Source organism: Haliotis cracherodii, unplaced genomic scaffold (assembly GCF_022045235.1).
Source record: "Haliotis cracherodii isolate W230 unplaced genomic scaffold, xgHalCrac1.p SCAF_10, whole genome shotgun sequence".
In the NCBI taxonomy this organism is placed as follows: domain Eukaryota; kingdom Metazoa; phylum Mollusca; class Gastropoda; order Lepetellida; family Haliotidae; genus Haliotis; species Haliotis cracherodii.
Genome location: NW_027266265.1, coordinates 57638006 through 57656610, shown reverse-complemented (window position 1 = coordinate 57656610; position 18605 = coordinate 57638006). Strand labels below are relative to the sequence as shown.

The window sequence follows — 18605 nt, the reverse complement described above, 5'->3', positions numbered from 1 at the left end:
CTCACACTCATACACGTGCATGCATTTCAACATATAAGTGCAACAATTTTGAACGCGACGTTAAGCCCAATTTCACCTCACCAGGTACATGTATCACCTGGGCCACCGACCATAGAGCAGATGACTGTTCCCTGTTCAGTTTTTCTTTGTACAGCTACACATTCCTGTTCTTGAATCCATCTTGATAAGACCATGAATGGTGTGGGCCGTCAGGCGAATCATATTAGGTCGTATTCAAAATGAGTCGCGCTATATGATAGATCGCGTGACAGCTTAATGGGGATTGTGGAAACTTCCACGGTACTGACCAGGTAGGTCACGGTTCCTAGGAAAGAGGAAAGATAACAAGGCATGAATTGTTTCAACCAAAGACGTGGACAATACAAACCTAATGAATAAATAATTTACATTGATTGATTTACCGAGCCTGGTATTCTTGGTGAATGTCTTGCTGGCTGAACGGTTACTTTTATGTGTTCCATTAACAAAGGACCATTTCAGGCACTCGGTGACAAGGTCAACTAACAATATCAAAAATGTATGGACTCGTTTATTACATGCCAGTAAATATAGTAAATGGTTGGGATCATAACGTAAGCTTTTAGATATGTACGATGCAATGCAAGTCAGTCACCATAGTGGGGCGGTTAAGGCTGGATTTTAGTCAAAATTGTGCAATTTGGGTTAAAAGCACCAAACTTGGCACACTTATATACACATGCACAAAAGTTAAGCGCCACCACATTCATAGTCTCTTGATTTCACGAAATACGAAATATGATGACGTATGACTGAATTAGGCTTCCATAGTTTCAGGAACCCAAATTTGTCCAGATACCACAAGGAAAGCGTGCTTTGCGTGTTGCTGCAGTTCCCCTACCCTATAAATAGTGAAATTCAAGTTTGCATTTTGCTCCTTTGTGAGATTCCCCTTCCAATAGAGGTTGAAAATTAGCCATGGTGAGGAGAAAGTTAATAAACGCTGAAAGATGGCAAGTGATAGGCATGAAAAATACTGGCATGTCATGCAGGGCCATTGCAAGACAAATGGGTCGTCATCACAGTATTATCACTCGTTTGATTGTCAAACATGGTCAAACCAATGATGTCAATGACAGGCATAGATCTGGTAGGCCAAGAAAGACCTCCAACAGATAGGATAGACGTCTTTTCAGGATAGTCAGACGAAATCCATTTGCCACTTCAATCGATTTAAGACTGCAGTGGATTACCCATCAGAGACTCTCGACGATGACCGTAAGGCGTCACCTCAGAGCGGATGCGGAATCGTCTGATATGGTGTCGTGCCCGTAGTCGATGGAACTTGGCCAACTGGAGAAGGATTCATTGGTCTGACGAGTGTCGAATGCTGCTACGAACTGTTGATGGTCGAATACGTTTTTGGAGGCAACGTAACACTCCTTTTGCACCAAGGAACATAAAGAAGACCTCAGCATGTGGCGGGGGGTCTGTCATGATATGGGGTTGTGCTTCCTTCGGCTGCAAACTTCCGCTGGTGACAATTCGTGGAAACCATGAATGGCCAACAATACTAAGATGCCGTTCTTCGTCCAGTGGTAGTCCCTCATTTTGACAACCATCCTCTTCAGACAAGACCTGTTAACATGGACGACAACAGACAAAAGACCACACAGATCTCGGTCAGTTTTGGCTTTTTTGCATTAAGAAGCTATTGCCACTCTTCCTTGGCCGGCCTGTAGTCCGGATCTTAATCCGATTGAGCATCTCTGGGACATTCTTGGCCGGAAAATCAGACATCCTGAACCCCCAGTTCAAAATCTTGCTGGACTTGAAGCCGCACTTCATGAAGAATGGATCCGCTTGCCTCAGAGAAGTATTCAATGACTTGTAATGAGTATGAGGCATAGGGTTGAAGCTGTGGATCATACACATGTTACTGACGTTTCTGTCTTGCTATAGACACTGCACTCCCTAGGGTGTCTATGTGACACCTGATATGGTCTGCTGATATGAACTTGCTTTGGGACAACTTTTGCATCACATGAGGTTTACATATACGGCTTATAACAATCGTACATCTCGTTATAATAGTCATCATTAAGTGCCAAAAGTAACAGCTCAAAAATATGGTGAGTGGCGCTTAACTTTTGTGCATTTGTATACATTGAAACATTCCGAACATTTATGGATATGGATCCACCTCAGCAGCGCCACCTGTGGTAGACAATCCAAGATGGCCGCCAAAATGGCTAAAATCTCTTATGACGTCAATTTATATTCAATATATCATCATTATTTTGTCAATTTTAGTCATTTATATAAACTTAATTGCGTCAATGTTGTATATTGTAAAAAAAATTCAAATGTTTGTCCACAATATCAGTATCATTTGCTCAATTCCAAGTAATGCTTTACTGAATGTATAAGCTTTTGGTCCAAAAATTTATTCATTTGAAGCAAGATGTGTATTCCGTAAGGCAGATCTGGGAATATATTGGACTGCATGAACTTGGTTAAAATTCTGTAACTGAACTTGGAATGTGATAAAGATATTGGACAAACACTGAAACATGCCTTTTTGATTCTGAATCATTAAGGCTAACTAAACGAGCAACACTTATCCACAGACGTGATTTAAGGTTGAAACAAACTTTCAGAGGAACATTTCCTTCTGACTGACTGCCATAAACAGTATTTACCTGCCTCTTTGAAAGCTCTAGTCAGTATGAAATTTGTAGGATCAGGTATGAAAAACAATTCTTCAAGCATTCCAAACTACAGTAAACTATGGTTATAACGAACACAAAGGGACCACTAATTTTAGTTCGTTGTAACCATGGCTCGTTATAAACATATATACACCATATATACAGCAAATGGCTTGGACCAAAAAACATTTCCGCCAGTTCGTTATAAGCGTGTTCGTTACAAACGTAGTTTACTGTATCTTAGAACATCTTGTCTTCAAAGCGTGAGTGAGTGACTTGGGTTTAACGCCGCTTTTAACATTATTCCAGTTATATCATGGCGTGTCAGCTTATTGTGGGAGGAAAGCCCGAAGTGATGCAGGTCTCAGACGTTTACCACTTGTATGGTGCTGACAAACCTAGAAACATAATCGGGGCGAACCGGGATTCTAACCCACAATCAGAGGTTTCTGGCGTGCCCAAGGGACGCAACTCTGCACAGCGAATTCATTTTGCTGTTAATTCTTCTGTGTATTCTTTAAATAGGTGCAAGAAACCGAGCGTTTATACCCAGAGTGAGTGAGTGAGTGAGTGAGTGAGTGAGTGAGTGAGTGAGTGAGTGAGTGAGTGAGTGAGTGAGTGAGTGCGTGAGTGAGTGAGCGAGATGGGTGATCCCGAAGTGATGCAGGTCTTAGACGTTTACCACTTCGGTGAAACCCACGAGCACGGGTATGGTGCTGGCAAACCTGGAAACTTAATTGGGGCGAACCGGGATTCGAACCCACAATCATAGAACTCTTGGTGCACCAGCTCATCAACACAAAGACACCAATGAGACCGAGAAATACAAGTCCCAGTTGGTATTTAACAAGAAAACGTGATCTTGTTGACACATTTCAAAATATGGTGTATTTGAACAGATGTACCACAGTTTGTGGTGTTTATGAAGACGAAGGTGTGGTATACCCACCAACATTCTCAAAGGATAACATCTATCATAATCCCTGCTCTACAACAGCAACATATCCACTTCATGGTACCAACATTTCACTATTGCAGCAGCGTTCAACAGTTAAAGAGGATCGAACATCATATGTTGTTCTTTAGGCTCACGAAAACACACAAACAAGGAAAACCATTTCCAAACAGCCCACAGTATATACTAATTTCACACCAATCCTGTTTTCGCAAGAAGGGTAATTAAAATGGCCTTTCACCCAGGATGTAGATAGTGTTAACACAATGCCTGACCATGAGTAAAACTGGTCCTATCACATGACGGAAGTACTTGGAAAACAAGACAAACATAGCCTCCAAAAACAATTGCCCATATGCCAATGTTCTAGAATGTGCACACTCTGTTGCTATGACACAACTTTCAATTAATGTGGTAAGAAAGGTTATTGAGCATTTGAATCCTGGTCAGATGCATGTGCTTGCCGTGGATGAACCGCGATACACAATTGCTAAAACAATTCAACTGTCCTGAGTTATACGATGAACGTCCTTATGTTTGGTAAATATGCATATAGAAATAGTTGCTTTCAGGATTCTAAGAAACTGTCCCGAAGGAAGTAGATGGAAACTGCAATCTGTGCTGCTGGAATTGCCTCAGGCAGATTTGCTGATTCCTTCATCATGTGTACCCATCTTACTACAACATGAGACATACGTGCGATATAAGGAAACAGAAGCGATCCTTTCAGAAACTGGTGTGCCCCGAAGTAAGCTGCTCAGTCCGTTTCACTACTGGCCCCTTGTCCTTGAACAAGAACTTTGCATATTGTGCCTGGTGGGTGCAATTATAAAATCAGATTTCCCAAAGTTTGCAGCAACACTTATCAAATTAATGGCTTGCATTTCACAGATATGTCCCTCTTACAGTAGAGCACGAGCACCGCTGAACCTCGAATATTGTTCCGGTGGACATTTTCTTATGTGGCTCAAGGTCAGACACATGAACAATTCAATAGCCGTATGAAAGGAGATGGAGGTGCAGTTGGATTGACTGAAACAGCCGAGGGTTTTCTTCTTGGGGTCCACAGAATTCAAAGACATTGTCACTATTTCATGCAATCACCGGTTCATATGCTTGGGATACGTGTCAAGTATTTCCTGAAGTCAGCAGATATCTCTGACAACACAATGCAGATTCTTGAGCGGTTTGTCGTTCTCACTGGTTTGTTTATTTAGAAGGTCAATGAAAGGCAAAATCTCTGTTCATGAAGATCTTAGTCAATTGACATTTCAACCCAAAGAGGCAACTCTGCTTGAAAAACGTCCCACACTACAGAATCTTGTAGTCAGGGGTTGGGAGAGGACATGCAGTAATATATAGATACCCAAGTGGACATTAGGTGGGTATTGTCCACGTCCTTGTTTGAAACAACACATGCCCTGTTTTTTTTAAGCAACACCTTTCCTCTTTCCACGGAACTGTGACCTACCTGGTCAGTGCCGTGGAAATTTCCACAATCCCCATTAAGCTGTCACGCGACCTATCATATAGCGCGACTCCTTATAAATACGACCTAATATGAATCGCCTGACGGCCCACATCATTCATGGCCAATCGAAAGTCTTATCCACATGGATTCAAGAACAGGAATGTGTAGCTGAACAAAGAAAAACTGAACAGGGAACAGTCATCTGCTCTATGGTCGGTGGCCCAGGTGATACATGTACCTGGTGAGGTGAAATTGGGCTTAACGTCGCGTTCAAAATTGTTGCACTTATATGTTGATATGCATGCACGTGTGTGTGAGTGTGTGTGTGTGTGTGTGTGTGTGTGTGTGTGTGTGTGTGTGTGTGTGTGTGTGTGTGTGTGTGTGTGTATTACAAACATACATTACACGCCCTCAGCATCTATATTTATAATTGATGTATATAAAACAACTAGTACACGCTCTAATCTATTTTATAACTGATGTTTATAACATTTATGCTGCACTCTCTGATCATCTATGTTTATCATCGATGTATATAATGCATCTGGTACACACTCTCATCTCATGTATTGACCCCCTGCCTGTCGGTCAGGACTGAGAGGATAACAGGGTGGAGTGGGCGATCTGTGTTTAATGCGGCATGTCATCTCAGTGGACCAGCACTATAAAACCGACAGGAGCCCCCACTCGGACAGTCAGTATAAGTACGTCGCTATAGAAGTGAATTCATCATGTGGGAGAAATCAAACCCCATATCCATCACTACCTCACCTTCCCCTATACTAGATAAATGCGCGGGCATAACCTATCATAATGTATATGAAATGATTTGCCTCTCATAGATGCCGATGAGATAGTGGAGTTTTGGAATCTCTGATTAAGGGTGCGTGAAATTTCATCAATCACAGAGGTTAGTCTGCCGTTGAAGAACTGGGGCGACAATATCGACTGAGACATCAAACTTTGTCTTAGTGGATCTGAGATATTGTGTCTAACCTGATGAATAAGATGATTCCGCTGAGTAAGCAGGAATTGTGTTGACATCCATACCTGTGCAGTTTGCAGATCTTCGTGCATCTTCAGTGTGTTATCCAGCGCACTACGAATGAAACCAACTTGTTCCAAATTCATCTCAACTTTTGTGTCACAAGGTTGGCCAGTAAATTCCTCACAGTTAACAGGGGGAAGAACATGTCTGATGCCTGCTGCAAACCAGTTCATATACGTGCTAATATTTATCATCTGCTTGTTAACACTGTAAAATTCTTTGAATTTGTTCATCTCAACATTTATCCTGGTATTAGGGTGCCTGACCAGACCAAAATATTCATCATAAATGGTAGGAGATGTGGGGAATGGACAGTTGTGAGTTTTATAACATTGTCTCCCTTTGTGAGGATAAGGAATGCTAAAAGCTCTATTGGTAGAGGCATTTAAATCCGTATTCATTTTTGTGATATTTTCAGTGAATGATTGATATGGAAAAGTATGAAAACCTTCCCTCTTTACTACAGGATTTTCATAACCAGCCCTTTCAATAAGCACTGGATCCTCTGCCGCATTGCTTGGGGGCTTTACAGATGGGATCAAGTGATGAATTTCATAGATGATATCTTTAAATGAGTAGTCGTTTTGTTTGAACGTGAGTGTACTATTCGCATCCTCCTGAGAAGCGTACTTACAATCTTGAAAAGCGTAAAATCCTATCGGTCGGAATAGATTTGGGCTCCAAATGTTTCTTCAAAACCATGGGTGACCAAACTACCCATAGCACCCGGGCATAAGGCTGCGGTACCAAGACCAGAGCCGGATGCCTGCTCCATAGTTTTGACGGGTGGGTTGAGCAACGTGAATTTTCCTCAAAAGAAACAAACGGGTTCTCTTTATACATCACCCCTTTTGAGCCCGTGTGTTTCTCTAAGGAAGTCAATTTACCTGAGACACAACACTTTTCCACATTTGATTTAGATTTAGTTTTGGTTTGGGGAGAGAATACTTTTTGTCCGATGATCTTGTCTTCCTCCTGGATTTTGATTTAGGACAATTTAAGGCTTTATAAAGCTTGTCAATTTTTTCCTTTGACAAGTCCTTGCAGAAAGTGCATCTTGATCTTGGAGTGCATGTGCTCTTTCTACAAGTACTACATCTAGGGTGAGGGTCCCCGATCGCTTGATCAATTCCACACCCTGAGCAGACTCCCGATGACGGTAGTGGGGAGGCATCCATACCCCACAATACGTAAACTAAAGCTACCTACTTCCGTCAACGATCTTGCTTCTTATACCACCGTTGTCAAGACATAGGGTTTACCTCAAAACTGTGGGATAATTGGCAGTGAAGAGGACGTCTGTCGAAAAATCTAAAGATTTTATGGTGTGATTATTGCAAAAATGGGAATTTGTGGCTATGATGTAATAGAGTTAGGATATTTGTAGGAATTATACGCGCTTATGATTGTTTGACTGTCTGACCTGAAGGGCACAGAGTTAACGCTTGAGTTAAATAGGCCAGATTTAGTACAGTGTTGGACAGCTGTGTCAAAGTATTTACGACACTTTGATCAGGAGAATTGTCATTTGGTACATGATGGCTAGACCAGCGAGACTCAGGTGCATAAGTGTGCTTGGCTGTCTATCACCGATCGGGCAGGATTCCTTTCGTAGCCAACACAATCCATCATTTCATTGCTACTCTCTACGCGTCTGACATTCTCCAGGGGGGTGCAGTGGGTACATGTGACTTGAGATAGTAAGGGTTAACTTCCTGGTATTGAGTATCCATTAAATGTGATAAGAATTGTAAATGGAATATTTCAGAAAAACAATTACACAACTATTCATGAAAATTTCCAAAGGGATCCTACTTCTGACACCAAAATCTGTGAGGGATATAAGGGGTTCGATTAACCCGACATGGTGTTTTAAAATCAAGTTTGAAAATCCATCAAATAAACGTAGAACAGGATAACTTTGTCAACAGAAACAGGGTATATAAACAGAGAATATATTTACATTAATTAAACCCATTTTAGCCAATATATATATATGCTAATAAATATATATAAAATTACACAATAGATAGATAGATAGATAGATAGATAGATAGATAGATAGATAGATAGATAGATAGATAGATAGATAGATCAGCCAGCTATATCGCGCAATAACATAGTTCTTCAAAAGGAGATGTGAGGTGAAATGGGTTTTAACGTCGCATCCAAGATTATTGCACTTATATAGCGACGTGCATGCACGTGTGTGTGGCTGCTTGTACAAGTCCGGACTGATGCCGGTTTAAAATGCTAACCCACTGGGAAGCCATGCCGCTGTTTACACGACAAGGTAACAACAAGTACCATCTTTTGGTATGACGCGGCCTGGGATCGAACCCCGGACCTTCCGCTCTCCTGGCGAACGGTCTACCAGTAGACCACGGAGATGGTCTCAAAAGGAGAGGTGCGGGCGAATGTATGCTCTAATGGGTCCACAACAACATGTCTTGTAGTTTGGTTACAACAAATAGATTCAAATAAAGTCATCATAAGATGGGAAAGGTCTGTTAACCACCTCAGTAAGTCAGTCTCAGTAACGGCGCATCGTTATACATTTTCGGCAAGTGCAGAACGTCAAAATGGCTAAAGTTTGGACCAAAAACATTCAAATGTACCAAGTAACTACAAACAATGATATATGTTCTACATTCTTACACATACATCATAAGTTACTTTTGATCAAAAACGTTCTGTTATCGCCATCAACATCATCCATCAACCACCATATGTCAAGATCCTTCTCTACTGATGAGGGGCAGTCGGGTAGCCTAGTGGTTAAAGCGCTCGCTCGTCACGCCGAACACCCGGGTTCGATTCCCGACATGGGTACAATGTGTGAAGCCCATTTCTGGTGTCCCCCGCCGTGATATTGCTGGAGTATTGCTAAAAGCGGCGTTAAACCATATTATGATACGCCATCCCCTTCAAGACTTCGCTCCTCCACAGGATCAAGCAGGTTATTAAGCAGCATGCGTGATTATGTACATTTTTCCATGACGATACATCTCGTGCGTACTCTGGATAATGTCCGCAGCCAGAATTTAGTGAAATCTCTATGTAAGTATTTTGTGCTTCTTTCATTTCGCAATGATTCTGTTCTGAGCAATGAAAGAATAATCTAAAACAACAAGATGACAGATAATTATATTATTATACCAGATAGTCATGTTTTATCTTCAAGGGCTATTTTCTCCATGAAAGGAGTGAATTCGGTGTGGTTTACGCTGCTGTTAGCAACATTCCAGCAGTATCAGGGCGTAGGAAAAGGAAATGGGCTTCACACGTTGAACCTATGTGGAGAATCGAACCCGGGTCTTCGGCGTGACGAGTAAACGCTTTAACCAATAAGCTTCCTCACTTGATATAGTAGAACAGATAGCCTACTTTTATTGACTTAGTAGAATAGTTGGCTCCATTTTTTTATATAGTAGAACATCTAAAACCCTCTTTTATTGTCATAGTATAACAGCTAGCCTTCTTTGATTGAAATGGTAGAACAGCTGGCCCCTTTTATTGATATAGTAGAAGAGCTAGCCCCTTTTAATGATATGGTAGACGATCTAACCCCCTTTTATTGATATATAGTAGGACAACTAGCCACCTTTTGTTATCTTAAGCCAAACCTTTAAGCGCCGCACCTGAAAAAAACATATCTTACAGTTCACAGCTGCTGATGTTTGATTAAACGACAATCAGTTTATTATCGTTATGAATTACTAGAGGGCAAAGTATGGCAAAGTTATTGTTTCAAATTTCCAGGAACATGCTTTCGACTGTACATGAATTGAAAGTCACAGCTGTTAAACTTAATGTCCTAAGGAATCCCCTAACTACAGTAGATCTGTGCAACACTTGTTCATCAAGTTTCGGTGTTGCCACGTTGAAACCCTGATGCCAAGTTTCTACCATCGGTCGCTGCTGTAGGAAACCCTGATGCCAAGTTTCTACCATCGGTCGCTGCTGTAGGAAACCCTGATGCCAAGTTTCTACCATCGGTCGCTGCTGTAGGAAACCCTGATGCTAAGTTTCTACCATCGGTCACTGCTGTAGGAAACCCTGATGCCAAGTTTCTACCATCGATGGCTGCTGTAGGAAACCCTGATGCCAAGTTTCTACCATCGGTCGCTGCTGTAGGAAACCCTGATGCCTAGTTTCTACCATCGGTGGCTGCTGTAGGAAACCCTGATGCCAAGTTTCTACCATCGATGGCTGCTGTAGGAAACCCTGATGCCAAGTTTCTACCATCGGTCGCTGCTGTAGGAAACCCTGATGCCAAGTTTCTACCATCGGTCGCTGCTGTAGGAAACCCTGATGCCAAGTTTCTACCATCGGTCGCTGCTGTAGGAAACCCTGATGCCAAGTTTCTACCATCGGTCGCTGCTGTAGGAAACCCTGATGCCAAGTTTCTACCATCGGCCGCTGCTGTTGGAAACCCTGATGCCAAGTTTCTACCATCGGTCGCTGCTGTAGGAAACCCTGATGCCAAGTTTCTACCATCGGTCGCTGCTGTAGGAAACCCTGATGCCAAGTTTCTACCATCGGCCGCTGCTGTAGGAAACCCTAATGCCAAGTTTCTACCATCGGTCGCTGCTGTAGGAGACACTTCCAACAAATTCATTGATAGTAAATCTCCAGCTGCATGTTAAGTTGCCGTGAGCCAGAAGTAACCATAGAATTCAAGAGCTCTCGAGGAGTAGTATAAACAAAGTTGGTACGGCGCCCATCCACATACACTGAACCAAATTAAAAACTTCACATTTTGACCAGTTATCATTGTGGGCCCTTATTGTGTATTGAAACAGTAATGGCAACGTATTGTCTTCAGACAACACCCGTTTTTTGTACAGGTGAATCGATCAAAATCATGTGCACAGCACTATAGTGGTAAAAGGTTTTTTTTCACGTGCAACTCGTCACGTGGCCATAATACCGCACGTGTTTTCAGCCATACTTGTAAGCAGTCATTAACAACAACAAAAAACACAAGAAAACAAAAGTCTTTACGGCCATTTGTCGTGCCACGCCTTTCAAATGTGCAACGTGAACGTGCCATCTGCATGTTGCAGACGGGAACGTCCGTAGCTGAAGTCGCAAGGACGATGGGTTGTAGTCGACGGACTGTTTATGATTTACAGACACGTCTACAGCAAACGGGTACCACCGCTGATCGCCCTCGGCCAGGTCAGTAGAAAGAAAGTAATACCTTCCGGACAAAAGCATTCCTGTGGAGCGTGGAGCACCAACAAAAGCATTCCTGTGGAGCGTGGAGCACCAACAAAAGCATTCCTGTGGAGCGTGGAGCACCAACAAAAGCATTCCTGTGGAGCATAGAATTTCAACAAATTCCTGTGGAGCATGGAATTTTTCTAACAAAAGCATTCCTGTGGAGCGTAGGGTAAAGAAACAAACAAAAGCATTCTTGTAATGCATACCACAGAGGCCAGTCAAATCACACAATAGAAGCAAATTTTGCTAAAGGAGACTAGCAGTAAGGCTTGCTCTGTATACATTCGCTCTGTTCAAACATGTAACTATGTCACCGCACATTAGTATCAATACACTAGGGGTAGCTCTCTCTCACCCACTCTTAACACGCAAGAGTAAATCTATTCATATGTGGGTTTTAGCCGCTGAACCTTTCACCGATGTCAATTCATTTATAAACATTTTTCTCTACTTCATTCACGTTTCACTAAGTGTTAAAATATTGTGTTATTGTTCATAGCGGTATTCATTCACCTATATCTATTAACCTTTATCTATTAACATTTCTATCACTCTTTAACTTTTTATCTGTTTCAGTGTGCTAACGTAACATTAAGGGTTAAATGTTGCTTTTAGACGATCACCAACTAGACAATATAGCTGTTACTTGTTTTCGCCATTATGTTAGAACTTGAGTAGAAAGAATAAATTATACCCATCTGCAGATATGTAATTCGTATGTTTTCTGCTTTATGACATATAACTCATTGATGTCATAGTAATAATGAAAATAAGTGAACTTACCTTATGACTGTACAACACTGTTTCATTAATCATTCCTCCATATATTCCGTTTGAATTAACCATTCGCTCAGTTCATATTTGGTTTAATCATATTTATTCCATCAATTGTACATGGCTGGATTTAATTTATTCTTATATATCATCATGTAGTAAACTTTGCTGGAAAAAGAACGGTCAGACCGTTCGGCTACACCAGATACCTGTAGACGAACGGCTTACCGGTGTAAGGGAGGTAATACACTATTGACAGTGAAGAAACAATGAACGCTGGCTGGCATGAATACATACACCGAAAGACGGGTGAAGCGAGCGGCCTGCCCTCGTGATCCAAGGGAGGTAACTGGTATCACACTAGTGGCTCATATCACATTGATAGACCAAGAGCGCGAATAACTGCGAATTGAAACATAAAACATACACAGTCTGATTAAAAATATGCTTTTATTTTAAAAAACATAGTGAGATGCTCGCGTATGTGTCGATAATACCCGCGATGCAATCTACGCCGAAGCAGTCTTTTCCTTTCTCGTCTCACTGAGCATTGTACCCCACGATGGCTGAAAAGGAAGGCTAAATTAATAATAATAATAATAATAATAATAATAATAATAATAATAATAGCCAAAGCACTGAAAATAGTCCTCCAAAGCAGATAGAATTTGTTCGCGATCTTCAATCAGTTTTCTAAATACACTGCTTTTCAAGGAAATGGTTTTCCTTTCCTTTTTGCTGTTGTAGTTTGAAAGATGCACCCAAGCATCATCGCGGAACAAGTTGATGGACAGCCAATGGCCAGCAGCCCACTCAAACGTAGTGTGGATGTGATTGTCAGACATTTTCGAGTAAAGTGTCTTCTCCCGAAATGAACCACTAACACGTTATATTTATACTCACTCTGCAAGTAAGGTGATTCAGCATGTTGTCACTTTCTCACGGGAAAAACTACTTCATTATGTTGCCTTGTTCTTTTCAAATGGTATCAACTGTTACACCTCGCATACTAATGGTGTATACATATACTTCTGACTCACTATACTTTGCTTGTGAGTGATGGTATACGATTTTTAATTAGTACGATTTCTAGATACTCCCCTGTTTGACCAGACAGCAGCCATATTGACTTAACAAGAACGAATCCACAAAGCTACCACTTGTTACTCTCTCATTTTTAATCAATATCGGGTTTTTAGTAACACACTCTCTATACGGCAGCGTCCGCCCGAAGAGCGGAAGGTCCGGGGTTCGATCCCCGGCCGCGTCATACCAAAAGACGTTAAAAGATGGTACTTGTTGTTACCCCGTCTGGCGCTCGACATTAAGGGGCTTAAACAAGGACTGGTCGGCTTGGAGTCAGTATACTGTGTCTGATTGGGGTATTCATGTTAAACTACAGCATGGTATCTCAGTGAGCTAGCACTATAAATCGGCATCAGTCCGGATTAGTACAAGCAGACACACACACACACACACACACACACACACACACACACACGCACGCACACACACACACACATACACACACACACACGTGCATGCACGTCGCTATATAAGTGCAATAATCTTGGACGCGACGTTAAACCCAATTTCACCTCACCTCACCACCTCTCTATACGGCTCTTTCATTAAGTGTATCCCTTTTATGTAGTCTTTCATAATGGAACACCTGTGCTTTTAAAGTGTCACGTTTTCAGTACCATCCCATGGTAAACATTTTCTCAAAAATATTGTATAGCTTGTGTACTCGGTCAAGGTGATTCAGCAGTTCTTAATAATACCCTATTATACACCCGCTTGATACATCTGCCTTGAAGCAATCTGAAACTGTTTTGAATAGCAGCCACACCACTCATGTTCATTGTGTGCAGCTGTTTGCACTTAAGTGTGAACTTACATTTTTATAGAGCTCAAAAATGTATAGTTTGTGATCGTGCAGTGAATGAGCTGCCCCTTCATACCATCTTGGAAAAAGCCAAGCAACAGAGGGTAAGCCTTGGGCTAGAGTTTCAGGACCAGCACACTGTGCGTTACAATGACTCGGATTATATGCATAGACATTTCTTCTGTGATGACAGAAAAGAAAGACTTGAGATGCAGCTCAGAGTCCTCATGAACATGGAAGATAGTAATAATTAAAGATGCATGTGTTAGCATTATTTTATTGCTTTACAATCAGAAAGTTACACAGAATACATGTCATGAATTCAATGTGCATGTACAGTTAGAATGACTCTAGTTTTCTTAATTTTGCAGTAGTGTTAGCACCGGGCACACCATGTTGTGCTTGTCGTTTTAGATATAAAGATGATTTTGCCTTCTTTCTTTTGTCATTCTTTTTCTTTGCATCTGGCTTATACAAAAGCCGCTTTGGTACATGGAGCATTTTTAAAAGTTTGAGAAAGTCACGGTAGCCTGTAGGAACAGCCCCACGATGCATCACAGTAAAACGAATGAGGTCAATAACGTTAGTTCCGATCCACACATTCTCATTATCTAACACAATTTCTAACTGATCATTCAGTCTGAAGTGAACGTTTCTGATCTGATCCCTGATAAAGTACCATAGTTTGGTGAGTTTGCCAATCGTTTTAGTTAATGACACATCCTTAAGAAGTAGATCCAGAATCAAGTTCGTATTCGCTTTAATCTGTGCTTCATCATGGGTGATTTCTTCAGGGGTCTCATTCAGTCTCAGAGGACTCGTCTCCCGATCCGCAGTCACTGTCATTATCTGTTGTTGTTGTTGTTGTTGTTGTTCCTGAGTCGCTGTCTTCTCCTTTTCCTGGTTGTCTATCAGGAGTTGGTATGTGTTCCTGTTCAGGAGTACCATAGGTCTGCTCATGATGTAGGTAATCTAACAGTGCAGCAATGCAAATAGGCAAGATCGAATGATGTCTTATCAACACCTCCTTTTTAATCCGATTGGGAAAACCTTCTTTGGCAGCCAATGTTCTAATGTGAAACCTATGACGGTGCAAGCAAGTTTTATCCATCAGTGAGAGTGGAATATTCCCTTTCAAAGAGTTTAACATCATGCTATTAATAGCATGCATTTGTTCACATGACACATATTGAAGTAAAGCTTTTCTCTGCTTCACATTAGCCTGCAGTAGTGTCTGAAGAAAATGAAATGATTCGACTAGGTTATTGTGACTTTTATATATGTATGCTTAGACCCTAATATTCCTCATACACCATAGCCGATGTCTCTCATTCAGTATTGGAAGCTATCATGTTTATGTAACTACCCTGAGATGATAACCTGAAATGTTCAGTTAGTGGTTCATCTTCTGGTATCCATTTATGTACACGCAATCGACACATGAAACAGTAGACTTTATCTGATTGACCCGTGTAAATGAATCCTGCTTGTGCCATAGTCTTCAGAGACTGTTTCATTTGCACGGGCCAACTGGCGAAGGACTTTAATCTCTCACAAAAGCTATCCCCATACACTTCAGCATTGGTTGAAATCACTGAACAATCGTTAGCAATATCTTCAAATTGTCCGCAAACATCCATGATGACCTCAGTAAGCAACAGATCTGTTCATTGGTAAGTCGGGCAACTGGTGGGTATAACTTTCAGCAGTAGCTTTTATTTGGGTTGGTACACAATACATACTTCATCTGGAAAGACACCACTGCGCAGACGCCCATACTGAGGATCGGAATAGGGTGATACGTCAATCATTAAATATTGAAATTTCTTTCCCTCCACTGCGTCACGAAATGATTCAGTAAAATATTTTGCTTGTGCTGGAAATATTTGAGATGCCAAGATTTTATATTCATGTGCAGAACGTGGGTTAGATAGCAAAATGAAGTAGTGTGTATTCAAAGAAATGGTTCAGTTACAATCCCCCTTAGGATAAGCAGACTGTTGAATATTTATAACACTGATTCCCCAATGATGAGACAATGTAGTGTAGAGATTTAACATCAGTGGACTTTTACATATATCCATCATCATGTCATCCATGACCAACACCATGTTCTTTTCAGATTGCTCAGACCACATTTTCAAATCATTCTCAGTTGGAAGGGAATCCATAAAATGAATGTTACAAATGTTTTGCTGCATGTCACTGTAGATGTCTTGCCATACGGCATAGCAGTACACAATAAGGTTGGGAGGTTTATCAAACATCAGATTAGCTTGCTCTAACAACCTTTTCACCCAAACTGTTTTCCCTGAGGAAGATCCACCAATCACAGATATGGTGGTAGGTGTTTGTATTGGTAAGAGACACTTACGTTCCATGATCTCACTCTGAGCACAATAATTCAACTGTGACAATACAGCTGAGTTACTTATATTTATAGAACAAACTCGAATGACTACACTAATTCTTTTATTTCATTTTTTAATGGGTTACACAAGTACAGTAGTATGTTACATGACACAGGTATGACAAGATAACAAACAATATCTAAAATAATTACAGATAAACTTTGACACATGCTCATCATTGTTAAAACGGACTTGCGCATCAAATATCTGCACAAGGGTTTGAAGGGTAAGTTCTGTTTTGCATTTATACAACAAATAATATAAACAATAATGACCACAAAAGTTGGATGATGAGGACTGTAACTGTCTTCTGTTGTGCTGGTATTGATTGACATAGGTTTTTAAGTACAAGTCAAAAACGGAATTCACTGGCTCACCCAGACTGTCGAACAGTTCCCCTGTATTTCCTTTGAAGTACATAGCCACCCAGTGACGACCCGGTCTTCCAGATGGTTCAGTATTGACAATGAGACCCACTCCACGTGCAAGCATGACTCTAGTTAGCACAGGTAAAATATCTTTGGCAAACACACCTAAGACATGGTACTTTAAGATGGAGTCGCTTGAATAGCACATGCAAGGTCAGAGGCTTTCATGTTTTTTACTTCACAAACACGTTCCTGGTCTCGTCAATTTCAATGAGGGAATTTCTTTCACTCAGAACAACACAACTGAGTGTTTCGGTGAGGGCAGATTTGAACTCGATTTCTAGTCGGGTGCTACCGGATTTCAACAGATTCAGATAGTCGGATTCACTGCATACTTTATCAATGTCGAAGACGAACAGGGCACTCCCGAGCAAAAAGTCGCTCCGAGTGATTCCGTTTCCTGTATTTTCTTTCCACAGACACATCCCATCGAACATCTACACATAGGACTCAACGTCATCTGCCTGCATGGGACGTCCGGGGACACTGGCACCATTGATGTACAGGCTGATGTTTTTCACCATACTAGATTGGAAGTTGTAGGGGTTACCAGTGTAAGATCCAATCAAGCTGTTGCTGAGTACAAAGCCGACGATGTAACGATTAGCAATAGGATTCGACAGATTGTCAATGGTATGTGTCAGTTGAGTGGTGGGGATGCTTGTCACCTTGACCTCACTTTGTAAGGATACAAAGCATTGCTGTCTTGAAACAAGGTGTTGTGTGCCAAAATAAGAGCTGGATTGACTTTCAGTTTACACATCTTCAGGTAGGTATCCAGAATTTCTGCCTTGTAATCTTGACCTGTTTTGCCACTCATCAAACAGAACTGGGGCGAGGAGCGGTACAGCTTCACTGTCAAATCCACTCCATTGACCAAATGTCTGTTCATGTGAAAGATATCTTCATACAACTGCCCCGACATGGTCAAGACTTTACTAGTATTAATGAAACCGCCACGAGATTGCACTCCTGTATTGAGACCAGTGTATGGACCAGTCGATTCCACATCATTGTTGGATTCAGACACATCTTTGTAGAAGAGTTGAGATGACAGCTGTGAAGTTTTAGCTTCTGTTCCATAGTTGAGTAGAGTTTTCATCATGCTCTTGTAAGCATAATGGTTGTTTGTAGAAGATACCAACTGATTCTGCAGGTACACTGACACCTGGGAAAGAGGGCCTGCAGAAACAAGTTGACAGGGACAATATGTTCCTTGTCAACAAGATCAGTGCCATCTGCATGTTTCACCTTGAGCTTCACATGTAGGCGGGTACGGTTCAGGTCAATGTAATCACTTCCAGCATTCGTTACTTAAAATTCCAACGGTGAAGAATTATTGATTTGGCTGAGTGGTCGCACTTCATCAAAATAATGTTGATGGATGCTGGTCTGGTATGGGGGTAAAATAAACAGATTGAAAGAGGGCGGTATCAGTTCCTCAAAGTCTTTATCATTCAATACTGAACAGGGGTATACTGGAGAACTTTAGCGGTCTTGGATGGAATGTTATCTGTCTGACGGATCTTCTTTGAAGTGGTGATTCGATCACCTGCAGCTCGTTTTAAAGATTTCCGTCGCTTTTCTTTGGCATTGGCTCTCTCAACAATATTCTGCATCTCTGATGTCACTTCCAGTTTGATCTTGGGTTCTTCGGTCTTCACTTGAAGTCGTGTCGGGATCACTTTCACCTGTGGTTTACCATTCACTA

General features: G+C 41.4%; 1 protein-coding gene across 1 annotated transcript; it reads left to right on the top strand.

The window, feature by feature from the left end:
• Positions 1–10372: 10372 nt before the first annotated feature.
• LOC139453926 (uncharacterized) lies at positions 10373–10813 on the top strand. The gene has a single exon (XM_071235370.1). The coding sequence runs from the start codon at positions 10373–10375 to the stop codon at positions 10811–10813; it is 441 nt and encodes a 146-aa protein (XP_071091471.1).
• Positions 10814–18605: the final 7792 nt, after the last annotated feature.